Source organism: Citrus sinensis, chromosome 8 (genome assembly GCF_022201045.2).
Source record: "Citrus sinensis cultivar Valencia sweet orange chromosome 8, DVS_A1.0, whole genome shotgun sequence".
NCBI classification, from domain to species: Eukaryota; Viridiplantae; Streptophyta; class Magnoliopsida; order Sapindales; family Rutaceae; genus Citrus; species Citrus sinensis.
Window position 1 is genome coordinate 16,486,627 of NC_068563.1, and position 19,802 is coordinate 16,506,428.

At 35.0% G+C, this 19,802-nt stretch overlaps 1 protein-coding gene across 1 annotated transcript; it reads right to left on the minus strand.

The window, feature by feature from the left end:
• Window positions 1-17,716: 17,716 nt before the first annotated feature.
• On the minus strand, window positions 17,717-18,778 carry LOC127899351 (zinc finger BED domain-containing protein RICESLEEPER 2-like). Its single transcript, XM_052432707.1, has one exon. It carries the CDS (start codon window positions 18,776-18,778, stop codon window positions 17,717-17,719), a length of 1,062 nt encoding a protein of 353 aa, XP_052288667.1.
• Between the last annotated feature and the right edge of the window lie 1,024 nt (window positions 18,779-19,802).

Below are 19,802 nucleotides of genomic sequence, written 5' to 3' on the forward strand. Positions count from 1 at the left end.
GTGAAAGTTCATGCATAGTGTGTTAATCACTTCCGTTGAACTTCAAATATAATCCAAATGCTAACAAGTTAGTATATACTACAAACTTCAAACCAAAACAATATTTTGACCCCAATCACTCAAACATTATTTAGAAATTACAAAAAGCTAAAACAAAGTGAACATTACTTTAGAAACATAGAGAAACATCCTAAAAATTAGCCAACTCCACCAGATTCACAATCATCAGCATATAAGCAAATAACCAATTAAAAATGCCATTAAAATTCTCATAGCCTCATTATGGAGTGCAATATATCTCCACTACCTAATCATCCAGACACTAGTTTTAGATAATTTTAACTACTGAACCAATAAAGAACTTTAATTTGGTCATGATTAGAGCTGAGATGACGAACAAACATGAAGATCCGACATGTAAATAGCTATTTTATTCAAAGAAATCAAGGAAAAGAAAAAGAAAAAAAATATTAACCATGAAGAACAATCTCAAAAACAGCAATGAAAGAAAAAAAAAACCGCCTTTTCTACTTGATTCTGCCACTGCACAACAGGGACAAAGTATTTCATCGTGAAATTTTTCAGGTTAGCAGATCTATCTACACGAAATATGTTCATTATATAGAAAATATATTTTAAAAAAATGCAACAAGACCATACATTTATTCACAAAAACTCGCACCGCCATGCTTTAATTAATTAAAGTTATTTGTTCTTATTTTAATTGACCGTGTTAATCTATTAAAAATTATACAGTAATTGGTACTAAAACCAAGATTAACTAATTTCAAACCTATTCCCAAATTTATATAAAACATTTTCTGTGTTTAGGATTAATGATGAAGGAATTAACTACAAAAGTTCAAAGTATATGGCAATGGGCAACGTAATTAAAATAGCTCTTTTGTCATAAGACTTGCCCGTTGAATTGTGAAAATCTACAAATATTTAGAAATTATAGACACCATTGTATATGCATATATATATAGAGAGAGAGAGAGAGAGAGAGAGAGAGACTTAGGCAAGCAGTTGCTTTTCCGACCCAAAAACTCTAGGAAGGTCCTGTACTCTAATCTTGCTGAATAGTGCCTCAACACTTTATTTAAGGGAAAATTATAACAATTCGAACAAGTTATCTAAATTCCACTTATCACATTTCTGGGAAACTACTACATAGGACTTAACAAATTAGACGTCCCAAAAGCATAAATGAATCGTTTAATGGAAATCAATTAATGAAAACCTTTGCACTCGACCTTACGAAATAACCAGCACCAATTTACTTGAACCCGGATCCACCTGCGGGAAAATATTAAAAAAAGGGGTGTGCAAAGGGAAAATATTAAAAAAAAATAGGGATGTGCAATCACTCAATGAGTGGAGTTCATATTACAAAATATTCTACATACACATATACGTAAATATATAATTGCAAGAAAAACGTAAGTTAGGAGCTGTAAAATAATTAAATCATAACTTAATAAACCTAAAAGCATGCTGTATAAAAATAATTATAATATGAATTATGTAAAGCTCGTTGACAAACCTCTACTATGTGTAACAAGGCTAGCATTTTCTATAACACTAATAACTGAAACGCACATACCAAGCAAGGTACTCAAAGGTAAAACAGTAAAGCTTTAAAAGGCAAATTTTGTAAGCCTTAGTTTGATGAGGATCTATCATATACACTTCACTTATATACAAGCTAAAGAATACATATGATAAAGATTAGCTACAATATAATTACAAGGCTAACTACAATGAGAATAATATGAAAGTATCATATCAGATTTTAGTTTTATCCTTGTTGTTGTTGAAAGGTCAAATAATGGTTTGCCAATTTCAAAAGGCAAAGTTGGTGGCACGATTTTTTTTAAAGTTGCATGGAGAAAAATGTGATGGTTTTCTAGAAGCCAATCCATTTTTTTAAAATTGTTAATTTTGGTTGCCATTTTTTAAAGACTTTTGGGAACAAAAGATTAAATGCACGCATGATCTTTGGCTATAAATACCAAGTCATTTGTTCATTTGAATGCATCCCAATTTAAGAGAAGTAGAGAGCAATTGCAAGTGAGCTCTTTGAGAGAGCTTCCACTTGAGTATTCTAGTGAGGTTCCATTTGGGGGTGTATTGGGGTTGTGAGTTTTGTGAGTTTTTCTCACTTTTGTAAATTCTCATTATTAGGGATGGGTGCAGTTCGGTTTGGTTTTTTACTAAATTTTTTATAATCTTTCGATTACGATTATTTTAAAATCATAATCGCGATTAATCAAATTACCGAAATAATCAAATACTCGATTAATTGAAATAATTCGATTCGATTCAGTTTGATTATTTCGATTATGGGCCTATTGGACCTATTTTGGGCTTTTTTAGATTTAAAACTTTAAATTAATAAATCTACCACAAACATAAAAAGTTAACAAACACAAAATCAAAATATGCCTCAAAGTATGTTTAAGAACACATAACATGTTCAAATAACAAGTTCAATCAAAATAAATAAGCAAAAAGTCTTTTAAACTTAAACAAAACTACAAAAGCAATAAACATCAATCAACTCTCAAATCCCAATTACTCCTCAACTGCTTGTTCTTGTTGAGCTACTATTGGCCTACCAAATTCTACATTAACAAATTAAACAAAAATATTAGAATGATTAGTTAAGAGTGAAATAACCAAAACAACATATCAAAATATAGTAGTAACTGTTGTGCAAATTTTATTGAACTCGCAAGTGCACGAATCTATTGTAGAATAGATTAATGGTGACGAGTGTCGATCCCATGAGGAGGTGGATTTTAATTATATGTAGAATTAATTTTGTATGAGGGTGGTTGGATTTGTGGTGAAAGTGACTTAGATTATCCTAAATTTGAAATTGAAATGGCGAGAATAAATTGAAGAAAAATCTATTGAAATGATGTACTTGGGTATCTGGATCCGTCTCAACATGCACCATGGGCTAAATATTTCTTATTAATGCCAATTAAATCATGAGGGGGGATCCCACACTTCATGAACCATGCTCTAATCAATATGGTGCTAAAGGTTTATCGTGCCAAATAATAATAACCTTGTACTAGGGAGCCGGTGAAACCAAGGCGGTATCTAGACAAGATTATTATTATTTGTCGACGAAAAGTCAAAACATCCACAAAAATTAGAAGGGAAGAGAAAATAAATTACCAAATAAAGCCCATGACACATGTTGAGACTTCACCTTCAACCCAAACTTGAAAGAAAATTAGCTACTCATAATTGAACTAGGGGCAAAATGAGAATTTATTAAAATACGTAGAAAATACAAGATGGAGAAGGAATTACAGAAAATGGAGCCCAAAAATGGATTCAGAGATGCCAAATTAGGGGGGAGAGCTCCCTTTTTTATAGATACATTGAGTAAATCATGGCAATCGAATTAAAAACAGTTTGGACGCTGAAGATTGCGTCACGTCATCAGTCAACAGTACACACTTTTACCACACGGTTTGAACAGTGACACGGTTTGACCACGCAGTTTGAACAGTCAACTGGTTTGAACAGTGACGCGGTTTGGTTAAAAATAATCCTGTGTATATACATGTACCGTACGCGTGATTTTTGGTCCACTGATATGATGTGAACAATGACATTTTTCCTTTTATTCTCTTCCTAAGGTTTTCGACTGTCTTGAGTTCAAAAGTGATGTCCGTTTTGCCGTCTGATCTCTCGTTCATTGTGAAATGACCATAATGCCCCTAAAATATATAAAATACTTAATTAAAATAAAGCACACATAATTAAATGACAAGAGACTTAAATACATAAAAGTAGGAATGTTAGTGGAACTTGAAGTGTAAAATGACGATTTTCTCCTTTATAAATATACATTTTCTAACACTCAACAGTAACATATCACCTGCTTTAATAACTTCATAGAATTCAGTTTCCTCAGGAGTGGGTTGTATTATTCATTCTCCTAATAGAGTTGAGTGAAACCAATTTTGAGTGCAAATCAATGACTCAACAGTTTTATGAGTCAACAAACTTCTAAAAGGATCAAGAACACGCCCTCCTGTGCTAAATGCCGATTCCTAAGCTACAGTAGACACTAGAATTGCCAAAACATCCTTAGCAATCTGAGACAAAATCGGATACCTATGCCCATTCAACTTCCACCAAGTCCAAATATCAAAATGGGCATTACTAGTACTCTTATTAGCATTCGTCAAGTACTTTTCAACATCATTTTTCGAACTAATGTCATCATTTGAACTTTGCTTCATCATTTTGAAAGATGAAAAAAGATCAATTGACATTATACTACTACTAGCACCACCACCACCACCGCTGTTGTGCAAATTTTATTGAACTCGCAAGTGCACGAATCTATTGTAGAATAGATCAATGGTGACGAGTGTCGATCCCACGAGCAGGTTGATTCTAATTGTGCGTAGAATTAATTTTTCTAAATGGATGTTTGGATTTGTGGTGAAAGTGACTTAGATTATTCTAAAATTGGAATTGAAATGACGAGAATAAATTGAAGATAAATATATTGAAATGGCGTACTTGGGTATCTGGATCCGTATCAACATGCACCATGGGCTAAATATTCCTTATTAATGCCAATTAAATCATGAGAGAGGTTTCCACACCTCATGAACCACGCTCTAATCAATATGGTGCTAAGGGCTTATCGCGCCAAATAATAATAACCTTGTACTAGGGAGCCGATGAAACCAGGGTGGTATCTAGATAAGATTTTATTATTTGTCGACGAAAAGTCAAGTCATCCACAAAAATTAGAGGGGAAAAGAAAATAAATTTACCAAATAAATTCCATGACACATGTTGAGACTTCACTTTCAACCCAAGGTTGAAAGAAAATTAGCTACTCATAATTGAACTAGGGGCAAAATAAAAATTTATTAAAATACGTAGAAAATACAAGATGGAGAAGGAATTACAGAAAATAGAGCCCAAAAATGGATTCAAAGATGCCAAATTAGGGGGGGAGGCCCCCTTTTTATAGATACATTAAGTAAATCATGGCCAACGGATTAAAAACAGTTTGGACGCTCAGGTTTGCGCCACGTCATCAGTCAACAGTACATGGTTTGACCATACAGTTTGAACAGTGCACAGTTTGATCCGGCTTGAACAGTAACGCGATTTGCTTTAAAATAATCCTGTGTATATGCATGTACCGTACGCGCAATTTTTGGTCCATTAACATGCTACCACGTCACCAATCAACAATGCATAAGAATTTTAATTCAACAAGATTGTGACACCTCATCAGTCAATGCCACGTCATCGATCCGTCTATGTGAATAGTGTCGTGAACAGTAACATAGACAGTACCGTACATGTGAACAGTGCCATTTTTCCTTTTATGCTCCTCCTAAGGTTTTCGACCATCCTGAGTTCAAAAGTGATGTCCGTTTTGCCGTCTGATCTCTCGTTCATTGTGAAATGACTATGATGCCCCCAAAATACATAAAATACTTAATTATAATACAACACACATAATTAAATGACAAGAAACTTAAATATATAAAAGTAAGGGTGTTAGTAAAACTTGAAGTGTAAACTGATGATTTTCTCCTTTATAAACATACATTTTCTAACACTCAACACACCCCCCAACCAGCTTATTGCTAGTACCTAGCAAATAAAGTGAAAACAAAATTCAAATCCAAAATGATTTTTTTTTTAACAATTATGTTTATTCAAATCAAATAAAAGTATAAGCATTATCTCTAGTCTAAAGAAACATTACACCCACATCAACCATCCACATGAATCAGCCCAGTAGAGTTTGTTATAGCTACTTTAAAAAATGATATGTTAAACCCCAAAATCTCACTGGAAATAGTGACACTCTCACAAAGAAAATAAACCCAATAAAAATAGTCACTCCAATGAATGGTAATTGAGAGAAAATAATAAAGAAGTGATATCACATGCTCTCACCAAGATGAAAGAAATATGCCCTCAACTTAGAAATAATACGATATCAAGTCAAATAAAAATACTAGTTAACCCAATTTATTTATTTATTTTTTATGCACCACTACATCGTTTTAGCCCATATAACTAGTTTCTACTTCAGACTATAGTTCCCTAAAATCAAGAAGGACTTTTATTAGGACGTAACATAGGTTAGGGACATGGCTAACAAAGGAGGGGAAATAAGGAAAACAAAGTGTATGTTTGAGAAAAAATGTAGAGATTTTTTTTTTGGAAGTTGCAAAGTGGATTTCATCTATTATTGTTTTTTTTAACATTTTTTTTTTGCTTTTGTTTGGCACAACTTCACTGAACAAAATAATTATTTACATTTTTCTCAAACATAAATAGGTGATGGAACTTGTAAGATATCGGTTAATACTCCAAATCGGAGTGGGTCAAGATGATAAGTTTGACAAAGACAATGTTTTTTTTTTAAGGCTCAAAAGGGTTAACTATGGATATTTCACAAAAGGGATGGCTAGAAAGGCTCAAACTGATCAAAGATGGCCTTTCCATCGTCTTTTAGGGCTCTAAATAATCTTCCATATCTACTAGTTAGATGGGTCTCCAGATGTAGCAACACACATTTTTTTCTTCTTTTTTTTTACAACCTTTTTTTAGAGGGTTAACTCAAAAGAAATCTAGAGATCGTGTATAAGATAATAAACTGCTAAGCTGTATGAAGAATGGGCAAAAGGGTTACTCTCCAAGAAAAATGATAGGCTCAAAAACTCACTTGGTACTTATTATGACATGTTCATTCCTTCAAGCAACTCGTATTTGTCTCCGACATCAACATGTAGGGTAGCAAACATGGCGTAATATCACTTAAGACCAAAGATAATACAAATACTAAATTTTGAAATTTATCATATCATCCAATGTTAAAACAAATCACACAATTTTTTTTTCTTTCAAACAACATTCTACCCCCCAACCTATTCTAAATATGAAAGGAAAATATGCATGCAGAAATGTGAAAAATGATGCAGAAAAACTAATTAGAAAAGTTACACTTAAAATGATAGAAAAAAAATAGTTTTTTTTTAACTAAGAAGATGCATTTCTAGAGGCACTACGCTCCATATTCAGCCATCTTTGACTCAAAAATATTTGAAAGTGTATATTTATAAAGGAGAAATTAGAAAGAAGAAGAAAAATGATTGTAAAAAAAATTAATAAAGAAAAAGAAAATATCTGAATTTTTTTTTTAACAAAGAAGATGCGTTTCTAGAGTAACTACACTCCATATTCAGCCATCTTCAACAAAAAAAGTTAGCAACAGTTAGTTTCTACAACAAAAAATTAGTAAAAACTTAACCAAGATTCTACAATTATCGACTATTCCCTCCCCCCAACCAGAATGAAACATTGTCCTCAATGTTTTAAAGGAAAGAAGTATAGTTTAGAAGACATTACCTAGGTGGTGCAACACAGAAGAAAATATTTACAAGCGGAGAGTTAAATCTAATTTGTACTTCTTGCTGCGACTATTGTTACCGTCATTATTTGGACACTCCAACACAAAGGTCTAGGGGTCTGGCTCCGGTTTATAAGCTTGTAACAGATCAAGTAGCTAATTAGCAGTGTGAGCACAAATAAAAAGCTTTTTTTGCTGTGGGAGGAATGAAATAGTTTTTTATTGCATGGTTAAGAAATGCGATAAAGCCATCATAAAAGTTATTGACATTTAACAAACCGATGGGTTTCTGGTGAATGTGCAGATGGGCCCAAGATGCTAGTGTGATAAGTGCCTCTAGTGTTTCAAGATCTCCTGGAAGGAAAATAAAAGCATCAGCATTATTAAGCATTTCCGTTATTATTTCTTGCATACCTGAGACAACTAACTCTTCTCCAGTCGGTGAGTTAGACAAACTGCTCAAAGTTTTTAGGGCTCTTGGGATGATGCCTAACACTTGACTTCCTCTAACAAAAGTAGCTTCTGAGACCAATTTTGATAACCCTCGGTTACTTCCTCCATACACCAAGTGTAATTTTCTCTCTGCTATGCTTCGACCAAGATTTATGGCTGCCTCAACGAACTCTTTATGTTTACCATAGTTAAATCCGGAAAGCACACAAATGTTCTTGAATTGTCTATTGGGAGTAGCTGCCATTGGGATACTTCTCAAAAACAAATTGTGAGTGCTTGACAAAAAATTATATTTAATAATCTTGGTGACAGTCGGTCATAGCTGTGTATGAGGTAGCATGTCAGTGTCAAATAACGCATAAAGCACATGGCTCGCGAGTCAAAAAGGAAACAGTAAAAAGAAAAAGAAACAATGACAAAATAAAATTATTAAAGACAATAATGCAAATGATAAAACAACAGTGAAATAAAATAACAGTGAAGTAAAAGGATATTTATAGGAAGTTGCGACTGTGGTTCACATCTTCCTCTGGTTTTATGTCCAGAAACAGCTTGAACGCCCTCTATGGGTCGAGGATAAGCTTCCCGTCCAGTTTTCTTATAAACTGACAAACATGGTCGTTTATAGTCAAATTTCCGAAACTATATCGTGCATGCTCTTTCTGGAATAATGGCTATAACTGGAGAATCGCTCCTTGCACATATCCACTTGGATGCGTTTCAAGAGACAAAAGGATATCATCCAATGACTCCTCATTCAAGCCATCCCTAATGAATTAAATCTTATCTTCCCTGTTATCAGACACCATTCCTAAAGAACATGGTTTTTTATCGCATCTCATTTTGGCACACTTATGACAAGCAACAAAAATTCTTCGAGCTCTTCGTTTTTTTGCATAATTTTGTTTACCACAACCAGACATGTATGGAATAAATTTTGGAGGTAACTCACCTGCCAATCGTACTTTAGCCTTGATTAACCAACGGATGTCAGCAGGTATGTTATTCCTCATGAGCAATTCTAGACTTGAATCAAGATCACTTAGAGAACAAATAAGGTGTTTTTATTACATTTTGGTTACATTTTGAATAAACATTCATTTTAGTTGAGTCTTAATAAGTTTTGCTTGAATCAAAGTCATTTGTGCTAAAAACAGGTGCATAATCGTAGGTTTTCAGAAAGTCTAAATTCATGAGGGGATGTTGAGACATTAGAAGAGCAAGAGGAGGAAAGAAGATGGCCACAAAAGAAGTAAAGCACAATCGGGAATAATGCAGTGTTGTTGCGGATGTTAGAGCAACCAGTGCTGTAGCAATCTGGGAACAATGCGGGGAGAGAACTTAGGCGCAGGTCAGCCACAGAAGTGTAATTTGCATGTTTCCTAATTTAACGCATGCACGCTTATGGACTTTCATTTACCCTGCAATATAAAAGGGAGGCGTGCACCATATAGAAGGGCGGCAAGGAATTATCATCATAATAATTCCAAGGAAAAAAGAAGAAGATCAGAATTGGAGAGTGCTGTTTCGGCAACATTGAAGAATCGTGCAGACTTATTTGGATTTGTCTTTCACCGTGCTCAACTTATATTTCTCTTCTTCCTTTAATTGTTTTGATGTATCCCGTGATTCATATATTTATGTTTATTTTTCTCATTCATAATATGAACTAAATTTACTTGTAGTTGAGTGACAAATAATCCAATGGGTTTTGACTATTCTTATATGTTGTTATAGCCTTGCTGTAGCATTTTATTCTACTAGTTTTTATGAATATAACTGTTATTTCAGTTGACCACCCATTTAATAGCTTCAGTTAAGATAGAGCAGCAAAAGGGCATGTCTTAGCGGATATTATTAGAGTACTACTTGATCTTAAGTCGAGTTTCCTGGATTAAGTTATCTTGAATCCCATAAGGGCAATACTTGAAGTTAAGATTTGTGACACACTAGACATAGGTGTTCACCTTGTAGGGTGGAGAGATTAAAGGTTATAATGCCGTACCATAAATATATTAGCAACTGGTCATTGTTAATAGATTTAAAGGTATAAGACTTCCAATATACGATAGTTGAGGATGCTGATTTATTTTGCCTAGTGTTGCAATAGTTGTTGTAACAACTGGTGCTAACTTGATAAACAACAGTCACCCTATAAAGAGAGTTTGATCATTCAACTACTATAATCTCAATTGAATCTTAGACACATTTAACCTAGTTTATTTCATTACAGTATTGTTTTATTTAAATCTCTCACAATCATTAATTACGATAGGTATTACTTGACAATTGATTGTTTCGGTCTTAAGTTGATTTGCACTATTGTGATTGCTTTAGTATTTCGAGTAACATCAATCCCTATGGAGACGATCTTGAATAATTATCACTTTATTACTTGTTGTGTATACTTGCACATTGGCATTGGTAGTAATTGCTTATAAAAAATAACCAACACATGCATTCAGACCGAGCTTTATAGATTGTAAGGAGGGCATTCTGAGGAAGTGAAGGGAATCGATTGCGAAGCTTTGCTAGAATCTCGTTTCTGTCCATACCTTCGCCTCAAAATATAAGTTATTATGGGAAACTGAAGTAACCGACTTGATTGTCACGGAGTACCATTATCCGTCAGTTCACCGGGGTAACAAACTAAAGCACACAAATAGAAAAACAAATTAAAACACACAAAGAAAATTAAAATCGTCCTCTTATTAAATTTACCTCAAGCTCCAACTGGATGTTGTAGACACTTCTCTTAATGTCTCTGAGTTGGCTTTTTAAATCCTCAACATAGGATGCTAACTCTGGTGGTTGCAATGCCCAAATACGATGTGTTTTACAAAATCGAATCTGCCTTTTGAGATGAGATTTTACACGTTGAAGTGGTTTAAGAATGTTCAGGAGGAACTGTTTGGCTATGGTACTCATGATTAACAATGATAAGAGAAAACTTAATGGTTAAACAAACACACTTATGCAAAAATAATTTCAATTAGCAAAAGAATAATAAAAAGAAAGAAAAAAAAAACTCAATTCAAATCTGGTGGGTCACTCAAATTTATATCGGTGTCCTCTCCATATGGTTGGTACTCTAGATATGGCTTTAGTCTTTGACTGTTAACTTTAAACGTGACACCGTTCTTTGGGTCCTTAATTTCAATTTCCCCATGTGGAAAAACAGTATGAACAATAAAGGGGCCAGACCATCGAGAGCGTAACTTACCTGGGATTAGGTGCAAGCGAGAGTTGAATAAAAGTACTTTTTGACCTGGAGTGAAAGATTTTCTCATAATTTGCTTGTCGTGAAAGACTTTCATTAATTGCTTGTGAATCTTAGCATTTTTGTATGCATCATTGCGAATTTCTTCAAGTTCTGCCAGCTGTAATATTCTTTCTAAGCTGGCCTACTGCATGTCAAAGTTGAATTTCTTGATGGCCTAATATGCACGATGCTCGAGTTCTACAGATAGGTGGCAAGCTTTTACATACACTAGCCTGTAGGGTGACATCCCAATCGGGATCTTGAAAGTCGTTCTATATGCCCATAATGCATCATTAAGTCTTAATGACCAATCTTTTCTGTCTGGCTTCACCGTCTTTTCTAATATGTGCTTTATTTCTCGATTGGAGATCTCAACTTGGCCACTGGTTTGTGGATAATATAGGGTCGCCACTTTGTGAGTGATGGAATACTTTGTCAAAAGAGCTTTGAATGCTTTGTTACAAAAGTGGGCACTACCATCACTGATTATTGTTCGAGGGAATCCAAAGCGCGAAACAATGTTGCTTTTCAAAAATACTATCACCACCTTGTGATTATTGGTTCTGCATGGAATTGCTTCTACCCATTTTGATACGTAATCAACAACAACCAATATGTATTGATGGCCAAAAGAAGGGGAAAATGGTCCCATGAAGTCGATACCCCATACATCAAAAATCTCAACCACTAAAATTGGATTTAGTGGGATCATATTCCTTCGTATAATGCTCCCCATTCGTTGACACCTATCATATGAAGAACAGAAAGTGTAAGCATCTTAAAATATAGTTGGCCAATAAAAACCACATTGTAAAACTTTAGTTGCTGTTTTTTTATCACTAAAATGACCTCCACAAGCTTGTTCATAGCAGAATGAAAGAATATTCTGAATTTTATTTTCTGGGAACACATCTTCTAACAATTTGATCTGCACAAATAAGGGTCATCCCAAAAGAAATTCTTTATTTCTGTAAAAAATTTAGCCTTGTCTTGCTTGGTCCAATGCTCTGGAAGTTGACCTGTAACAAGATAATTAACGATATCAGCATATCAATGTAATACTTCCACAGTCATTAATTGTTCATCTGGAAATGACTCATTCAATTTTAATGGCTCTATAATTGTGTCAAAATGGAGACGAGAGAGATGGTTTGCCACAACATTTTTTGTGCCTTTCTTATCTTTAAATTCCAAGTCGAATTCCTGCAAAAGTAACACCCAACGAATTAGTCTAGCTTTTGCATATTTCTTTGTGAGAAGATATTTAAGAGTAGCATGATCTGTGAATACAATTATTTTACAATCAATGAGATAAGATTGAAATTTTTCTAATGCAAACACTACTACTAGCATTTCTTTTTCAGTAGTTGAATAGTTCAACTATGCATCATTCAATGTCATACCAACATAGTAAATAACATGGGGAATTCGATCAACTCTTTGTCCTAATACTGCTCCTACTGCATAATCAGATGCATCACACATGAGCTCGAATGGATGCTCCAATTTGGGGGCTGAATGATGGGTGATGATGTCAACAACTGCTTTAATTTTTCAAATGCCACAAGACATGAATCATCAAAGACAAAAGGTATATCCTTAGCAAGTAAATTGTATAAGGGTCTAGAAACTTTACTAAAATCTTTAATGAAACGTCTATAAAAACCGGCATGCCTAAGGAAAGATCTTACTTCTCTGACTATTTTAGGTGGAGGAAGATTAGAAATGAGATCCACCTTTGCTTTGTCAACCTTAATACATTTGCTCGAAATGATGTGACCGAGAACAATACCTTGTTTTACCATAAAATGACACTTCTCCCAATTTAAGACTAAGTTCTTCTCGATACATCTCTGCAGAACTAGTGTTAAATGATGTAAACATTGATCAAATGAGTCACCAAAAATAGAAAAGTCATCCATAAAAACTTCAAGGAATCGTTTAATCATATTAGAAAAAATACTTAACATGCATCGTTGAAATGTAGCAGGTGCATTACATAATCCAAATGGCATCCTTCTATATGTAAATGTGCCAAAGGGGCAAGGAAAGTAGTTTTCTCCTGATCTTTTGGTACTATGGGGATCTGATTGTATCCTGAGTAGCCATCTAGAAAGCAATAAAATTCATGGCCCGCTAATCTATCAAGCATTTGATCGATAAATGGTAAAGGAAAATGGTCTTTATGTGTGAAAGAATTCAACTTTCTATAATCAATGCATACACGCCATCCTGTAGTTACTTTAGTAGGTATCAATTCATTATCATTATTAGTAACTACTGTGATTCCTGACTTTTTGGAGACAACTTGTACAGGACTGACCCATGAACTATCATAAATGGGGTAAATGATACCTTCATCTAATAGCTTAAGGACTTCAGTTCTAATAACTTCTTTCATGTTAGGATTTAACCGACGTTGCATTTCCCTAATAGTTATAGCATTTTCATCAAGGTGAATGTAATGCATGCAGTCCACTGGGTTTATACCTTTTATGTCTGCTATGGTCCATCCTAATGCTTCTTTGCGCTCTTTTAAAACATCCAACAACTTACCTTTTTGTTCTTCATATAGGGATAATGAGATGATTACCGGCAGAGTACTTTCTTCTCCCAAAAACGCATATTCCAATGTGTTGGGTAATGGTTTGAGCTCGAGTTTCGGTGGTGATTCTGATGATGGGATGAGTTTCTTCTCTGATGGTGCTAGTTGTTCAACTCTTGACTTCCATTTATTAGTGTCCATGGATGGTGCTGAGTCAAGTAGGGCGTTGACCTCATCGATTGATCTGTCAATATCAAAATCCAAATCAAAGTGAGTTAAGCATGTTTGTAAAGGGTCATCATTAAGGTTTGAAAGAAAAGTGTCGTCAACTAATGCTTCAATTAAATCCACATCAACAATTTCATCATCTGCATTGTGAGGTTGTTTGGCAATGTTGAAAATGTTCAGCTCCATAGTCATGATGCCGAAGGACAACTGTATATTTCCAGTCCTGCATTAAATGTGAGCATCCGCAGTTGCCAAGAAAGGTCGGCCTAGAATAATGGGAATATGCTTCCTTGAATCCTGTATTGGTTGAGTGTCAATTACAATGAAATCAACAGGAAAATAAAATTTGTCTACCTGGATAAGCACGTCCTCTACAATACCACGAGGTATTTTCGTGGACCGATCTGCAAGCTGTAACACCACTGGAGTTGGGTGTAATTCTCCCAGTCTAAGTTTCACGAAAACTGAGTAAGGTAATAGATTTACACTTGCTCCTAAATCCAATAAAGCATTCTCAAATGTGTGGTTCCCTATACTACATGAGATAGTGGGGGAGCCTGGGTCTTTGTATTTTAGAGGAATTTTGTGTTGGAGTATAGAACTAACATTTTCTGTTAAAAATGCCTTCTTTTGAACGTGAATGTTTCTCTTTTTAGTACAAAGGTCTTTAAGAAACTTGGCATAAAATGGAACTTGTTTTATAGCATCAAACAAAGGGATGTTAACACTTACCTGTTTGAAGATTTCAAGAATCTCACCTGTGGACTTTTCTTTCTTTCCTTTAGCTAACCTCTAAGGAAATGGAGCTTTGGGAACGTATTATCGTGGGTTGGTTTCTTCTTTCTCCTCCGGTGATGAGTCCTCAGCATTTACAAGTACAATTTGATTTGCTTTTGTCACCGGCATCTCCACTTGTTGTCGACTTCTTTTCTTTTTCGCAAGGTCATGACTGCTTTGACCTCTCCATACTACTGTGGTGAACTGGTACTTACTTCATGCACTCCTTTAGGATTAGGCACTGGTTGACTTGGAAATTTACCTTTCTCAACAGTCATTGCCAAGGTCTGAACTGAAGAAGCAAGTTGTCCCACCATCTTCTCGAGGCTTGAAACTGATTGGGCTTGTGAGTTGAAGCCTGCTCTCATCTAATTTCATATTTCATCAATGGTGTGGTTCTGTTGCTCGATCGTGGAGTGAGTAATATTCTTGAAATTCTGGAGTGAATCCTCCCATGGTCTGGGTTGAGAGTAGTTCTGGTTCTGATTGAATGGTCTAAATGGGGGCTGAGAGGATTGAGGAATTTGAGGAATTGGTTGCATTGGTGGAGCTGGAGCTGCTGGTCCATTCTGTTGGAATCCTTGAGACCATGAAAAATTAGGGTGGTCTCTCCATCTAGAGTTATATGTGTTGGAGTATGGGTTGTAATTTGATAGTTTTCTCATTACACCTATGGCATTGGCTTGATTTGAGTATGAGTTATGGTCATGTGGCTCTATTGATTTAGCAGTCGTTAATGATGCTATTTGTCGAGAAAGACCTTCAACCATCTCCTTGACTTCTTTGATTCCCGAAGTTGACTCGCCAATGTGAACCTCATTCACTCCTTTAACTCTTTTAGTATTCCTGAGTGATCGACTCCGTTGTTGGGAATTATCCTCTTGTCGCTGGAAGAATTCCCAAATCTATGATGCACTTTTTGAAATTAGCTCTCCTCCACTTGTTGCCATTAGACATTCTTGCACATTCGGCAATAATCCCTCCAAAAAGTATTAGCATTGGTGCCATTTCTCGTACCCATGATGTGGACACTTCAAGAGTAGCCCATTGAATCGCTCCCATGTTTCGAAAAACTGCTCGTCTTCTCTCTGGGTAAACTTTGAAAATTCCCTACGAATAGCATTGGTTTTATGCACTGGGAAATATTTATTTAAAAATTTTGTTACTATTAGCAAGCAATGTATTAAGCCATGAACGAGCTCTATCCTTTAAAAAAAATGGGAATAGTCTAAGTTTAACATCATCATCTGAAAAATTCTCATATTTAAATGTTTGACAAACAGCATGAAAATCATTCAAATGATTATATGGGTCCTCATTTTCTAGGCCATAGAATGTTGGGAGATAATTTAGCACACTAGGTTTTAGTTCAAAACTCCTAGCAGCTACATTTGGGTATCTTATGCATGATGTGTTCAAATTAGCTAAATGACTGAGGTAGTCCTTAAATGGCCTCTCCTGTGGTGGTGCTTATTGCTGCAAATCCATTTTATTTTTAACGTGTTTGTGTGTGCACAGTATTTTTTCTAATTTAAGGTCTATAGGCTCAAGATTAGGTAATAGTGACATTCGACCATGCATGCAAAGAACACAAAATAAATAGGAACAAAACAAATAAAGATAAAGAAGAAGGAGAAATTACAATACTAACCTTATTACACTGTTAAAACCTTTCTATAAAAAACACACTAAAAAAAATTCGTGAAATAAATTCACTAAAAATTAAATTAATAAGATTAAAAAAACTTGTTTATTGAACTCGCAAGTGCACGAATCTATTGTAGAATAGATCAATGGTGACGAGTGTCGATCTCACGAGGAAGTTGATTCTAATTGTGTGTAGAATTAATTTTTCTAAATGGATGTTTGGATTTTTGGTGAAAGTGACTTAGATTATTCTAAAATTAGAATTGAAATGACGAGAATAAATTGAAGATAAATCTATTGAAATGACGTACTTGGGTATCTGGATCCGTATCAACATGCACGATGAGCTAAATACTCCTTATTAATGCCAATTAAATCATGAGAGGGGTTTCCACACCTCATGAACCATGCTCTAATCAATATGGTGCTAAGGGCTTATCGTGACAAATAATAATAACCTTGTACTAGGGAGCCGGTGAAACCAGGGCGATATCTAGACAAGATTATTATTATTTGTCGACGAAAAGTCAAATCATCCACAAAAATTAGAGGGCAAAAGAAAATAAATTTACCAAATAAAGCCCATGACACATGTTGAGACTTCACCTTCAACCCAAGCTTGAAAAAAAATTATCTACTCATAATTGAACTAGGGGCAAAATGGGAATTTATTAAAATACGTAGAAAATACAAGATGGAGAAGAAATTACAGAAAATGGAGCCCAAAAATAGATTCAGAGATGCCAAATTAGGGGGGAGGCCCTCTTTTATAGATACATTGAGTAAATCATGACCATCGGATTAAAAACAGTTTGGACGCTCAGGATTGCGCCACGTCATCAGTCAACAGTACGCGGTTTGACCACGTGGTTTAAACAGTGACACGGTTTGACCCGGCTTGAACAGTAACGCGGTTTGGTTGAAAATAATCTTGTGTATATGCATGTACCGTACGTGTAATTTTTGGTCCATTAACATACTGCCACGTCACCAATCAACAATGCATAAGAATTTTAATCCAATAAGATCGTGACACCTCATCAGTCAATGTCACATCATCGATCAATGCCATGTCATCGATCCGTCTACGTAAACAGTGTCGTGAATAGTACCGTACATGTGAACAGTGTCATTTTGCCTTTTATGCTCCTTCTAAGGTTTTCGACCGTCCTGAGTTCAAAAGTGATGTCCGTTTTGCCGTCTGATCTCTCGTTCATTGTGAAATGACTATGATGCCCCTAAGATACATAAAATACTTAATTGTAATACAACACACATATTTAAATGACAAGAAGCTTAAATATATAAAAGTAAGGGTGTTAGTAAAACTTGAAGTGTAAAATGATGATTTTCTCCTATATAAATATACATTTTCTAACACTCAACAACCACCACCACCACCACTACTACCATCATGGATTTGACCAAAACAAACACCACCACTATTCCTCACTTCACTCTCACCAATATAGCTATTATATAGCTTCATCAACAACTCCTTAATGTTAGATTTCAATTCTTCAACCTTCCTAGATTCATACATGCTACTAAAACAAAATGTAACAAACTCCAATTTACATCTAGGATCAAGCACATTTGCTACAAATAATAACATGTTAACGTAATCAAAAGAATCACCCCAATATTTAGCAAACTTTTGCTCCATTTTTTCGGTTTTCCTCAACAAATCATCACTAGAAGTAGCAAGTGACTTCAAATGAATTAGAACTTTTGCCATTTCATTTAAGTAATCATTGGAAGTGACATCAAGAGAGCTACTAAATTTCAAGGTCACATAATAAAAAACCGATAAAAAGTTGACTAACCTCCTTGCATTTGCCCAATCGTCATCGCTCGGTGGCCTCTCCCTCTTCTTTTCACCCTTATCCTCAACAAACCAATTAACATAATGTCCATCATCTTCCTTCATCATATCAAATGTTTTTTCAAACACAACCGCTTTGTGCAACATCAAATATGTTGAATTCCATCTAGTAGGCACATCCAACACCATAAGCGCTCCATATGAGATTTTCTCCCTATCAACACATATTTTAAACTTTTGCAATCTTGCTGGAGAGGATCTAACGTACTTTACTACATTGTGAATACTAGCTATTGAATGATTCACCTCCTCAAACCCATATTGCACAATCAAATTTATTATGTGTGCCGAACACCTCACATGCATATATAAACCATTCAAAACCATTGAATTCACACTCCAATTTGCTAACTTCTTCTTCACATAAGTTATTGCAACTTTATTGACACTTGTATTGTCCACTGTAATTGTGAACAACCTCTCAATCCCCCAATCAATCAAACATGCCTCAATTAGCTTCCTAATACCATCTCCTTGATGATTAGCTATAAGTGTGAAACTAAGAATCCTTTTGTGCAACACCCACTCTGCATCAATAAAATGAGTAGTAATGACCATGTAGTTAGGCATTTGAATTAATGTCCACGTATCTGTGGTAATACACACCCTCTGCTTGCTTGCACCCAAAACACTTTTTAACAACCCTTTTTCATGCTAATACAATTCAAGAATATCCCTTGTAATTGTTCTTCGCGATGGCACATCAAATCTTGGACAACAAGTTTGCATAAACTCTAAAAACCCTTCGACCTCCACCAAGCTAAAAGGTAATTCATCCTTGACAATCATCTTCACAAGTGCCATTCTACAAGCCTCTTGACTAAACCCGCCACTAGCTTTAACAACTCCATCATCTTTATCTTTTCCCTTTTGACGGAAAAGTACTTATTGCTTCGAATCCCCTTCAACCTTCTCATCTTGATATGACTTACATCTATCCAAATGATTCTTCAAATTAGTGGTATTTCCTCTATTAGCTGCAAAGGTTTCACGGCAATGATGACATTTTCCTTTGTTTCCACAAGGTACTTTGGTAAAATGAGCCCAAACATTTTATCTCAAAGGTATTTTTCTTTTTTTCCCATCATCAACCTCCACCTCTTGCACTTCCTCCTCATCATAATTTTCCGTTCTACACAAACACATGCAATAACATAGACATATTAGAACAAAAGAAGATAAAATCATTCGTACAAAATTGTGGCAAATAAAAAATCAGCACTCAGCAGCAACAAATAAAAAATCAGGGTAGGGTAAAACATGAAAACAAAAGCAGGTTCATTACATAATTCCAGATTGTAATTGAAATGCTTGAAAGCCAGAATCAAACAACTTAACAAACATGTTTAATGCAAAACAGAAGCACTGAAGCACAACCACATATTTCACAGGTTCAAGCTATGTACAAAAACCACAAGGCAATCTGATGTTACTAGGATACATATACACGAATGGATTGAACAAAACTATCAATCCTTTTCCTTATCTCTTCTGGATTGGCACCCACTAGCTTGTCGAATACAATTAAATTGTATAGGTTTCTCTTTTGTTTTATCTTTTTCACCTATAGTTCTATCCAGGC

What these genes read in the sequence shown, in the direction of transcription:
- LOC127899351 (XM_052432707.1), bottom strand. Translation starts at nt 18,778, where the DNA reads ATGGTCATTACTACTCATTTTATTGATGCAGAGTGGGTGTTGCACAAA.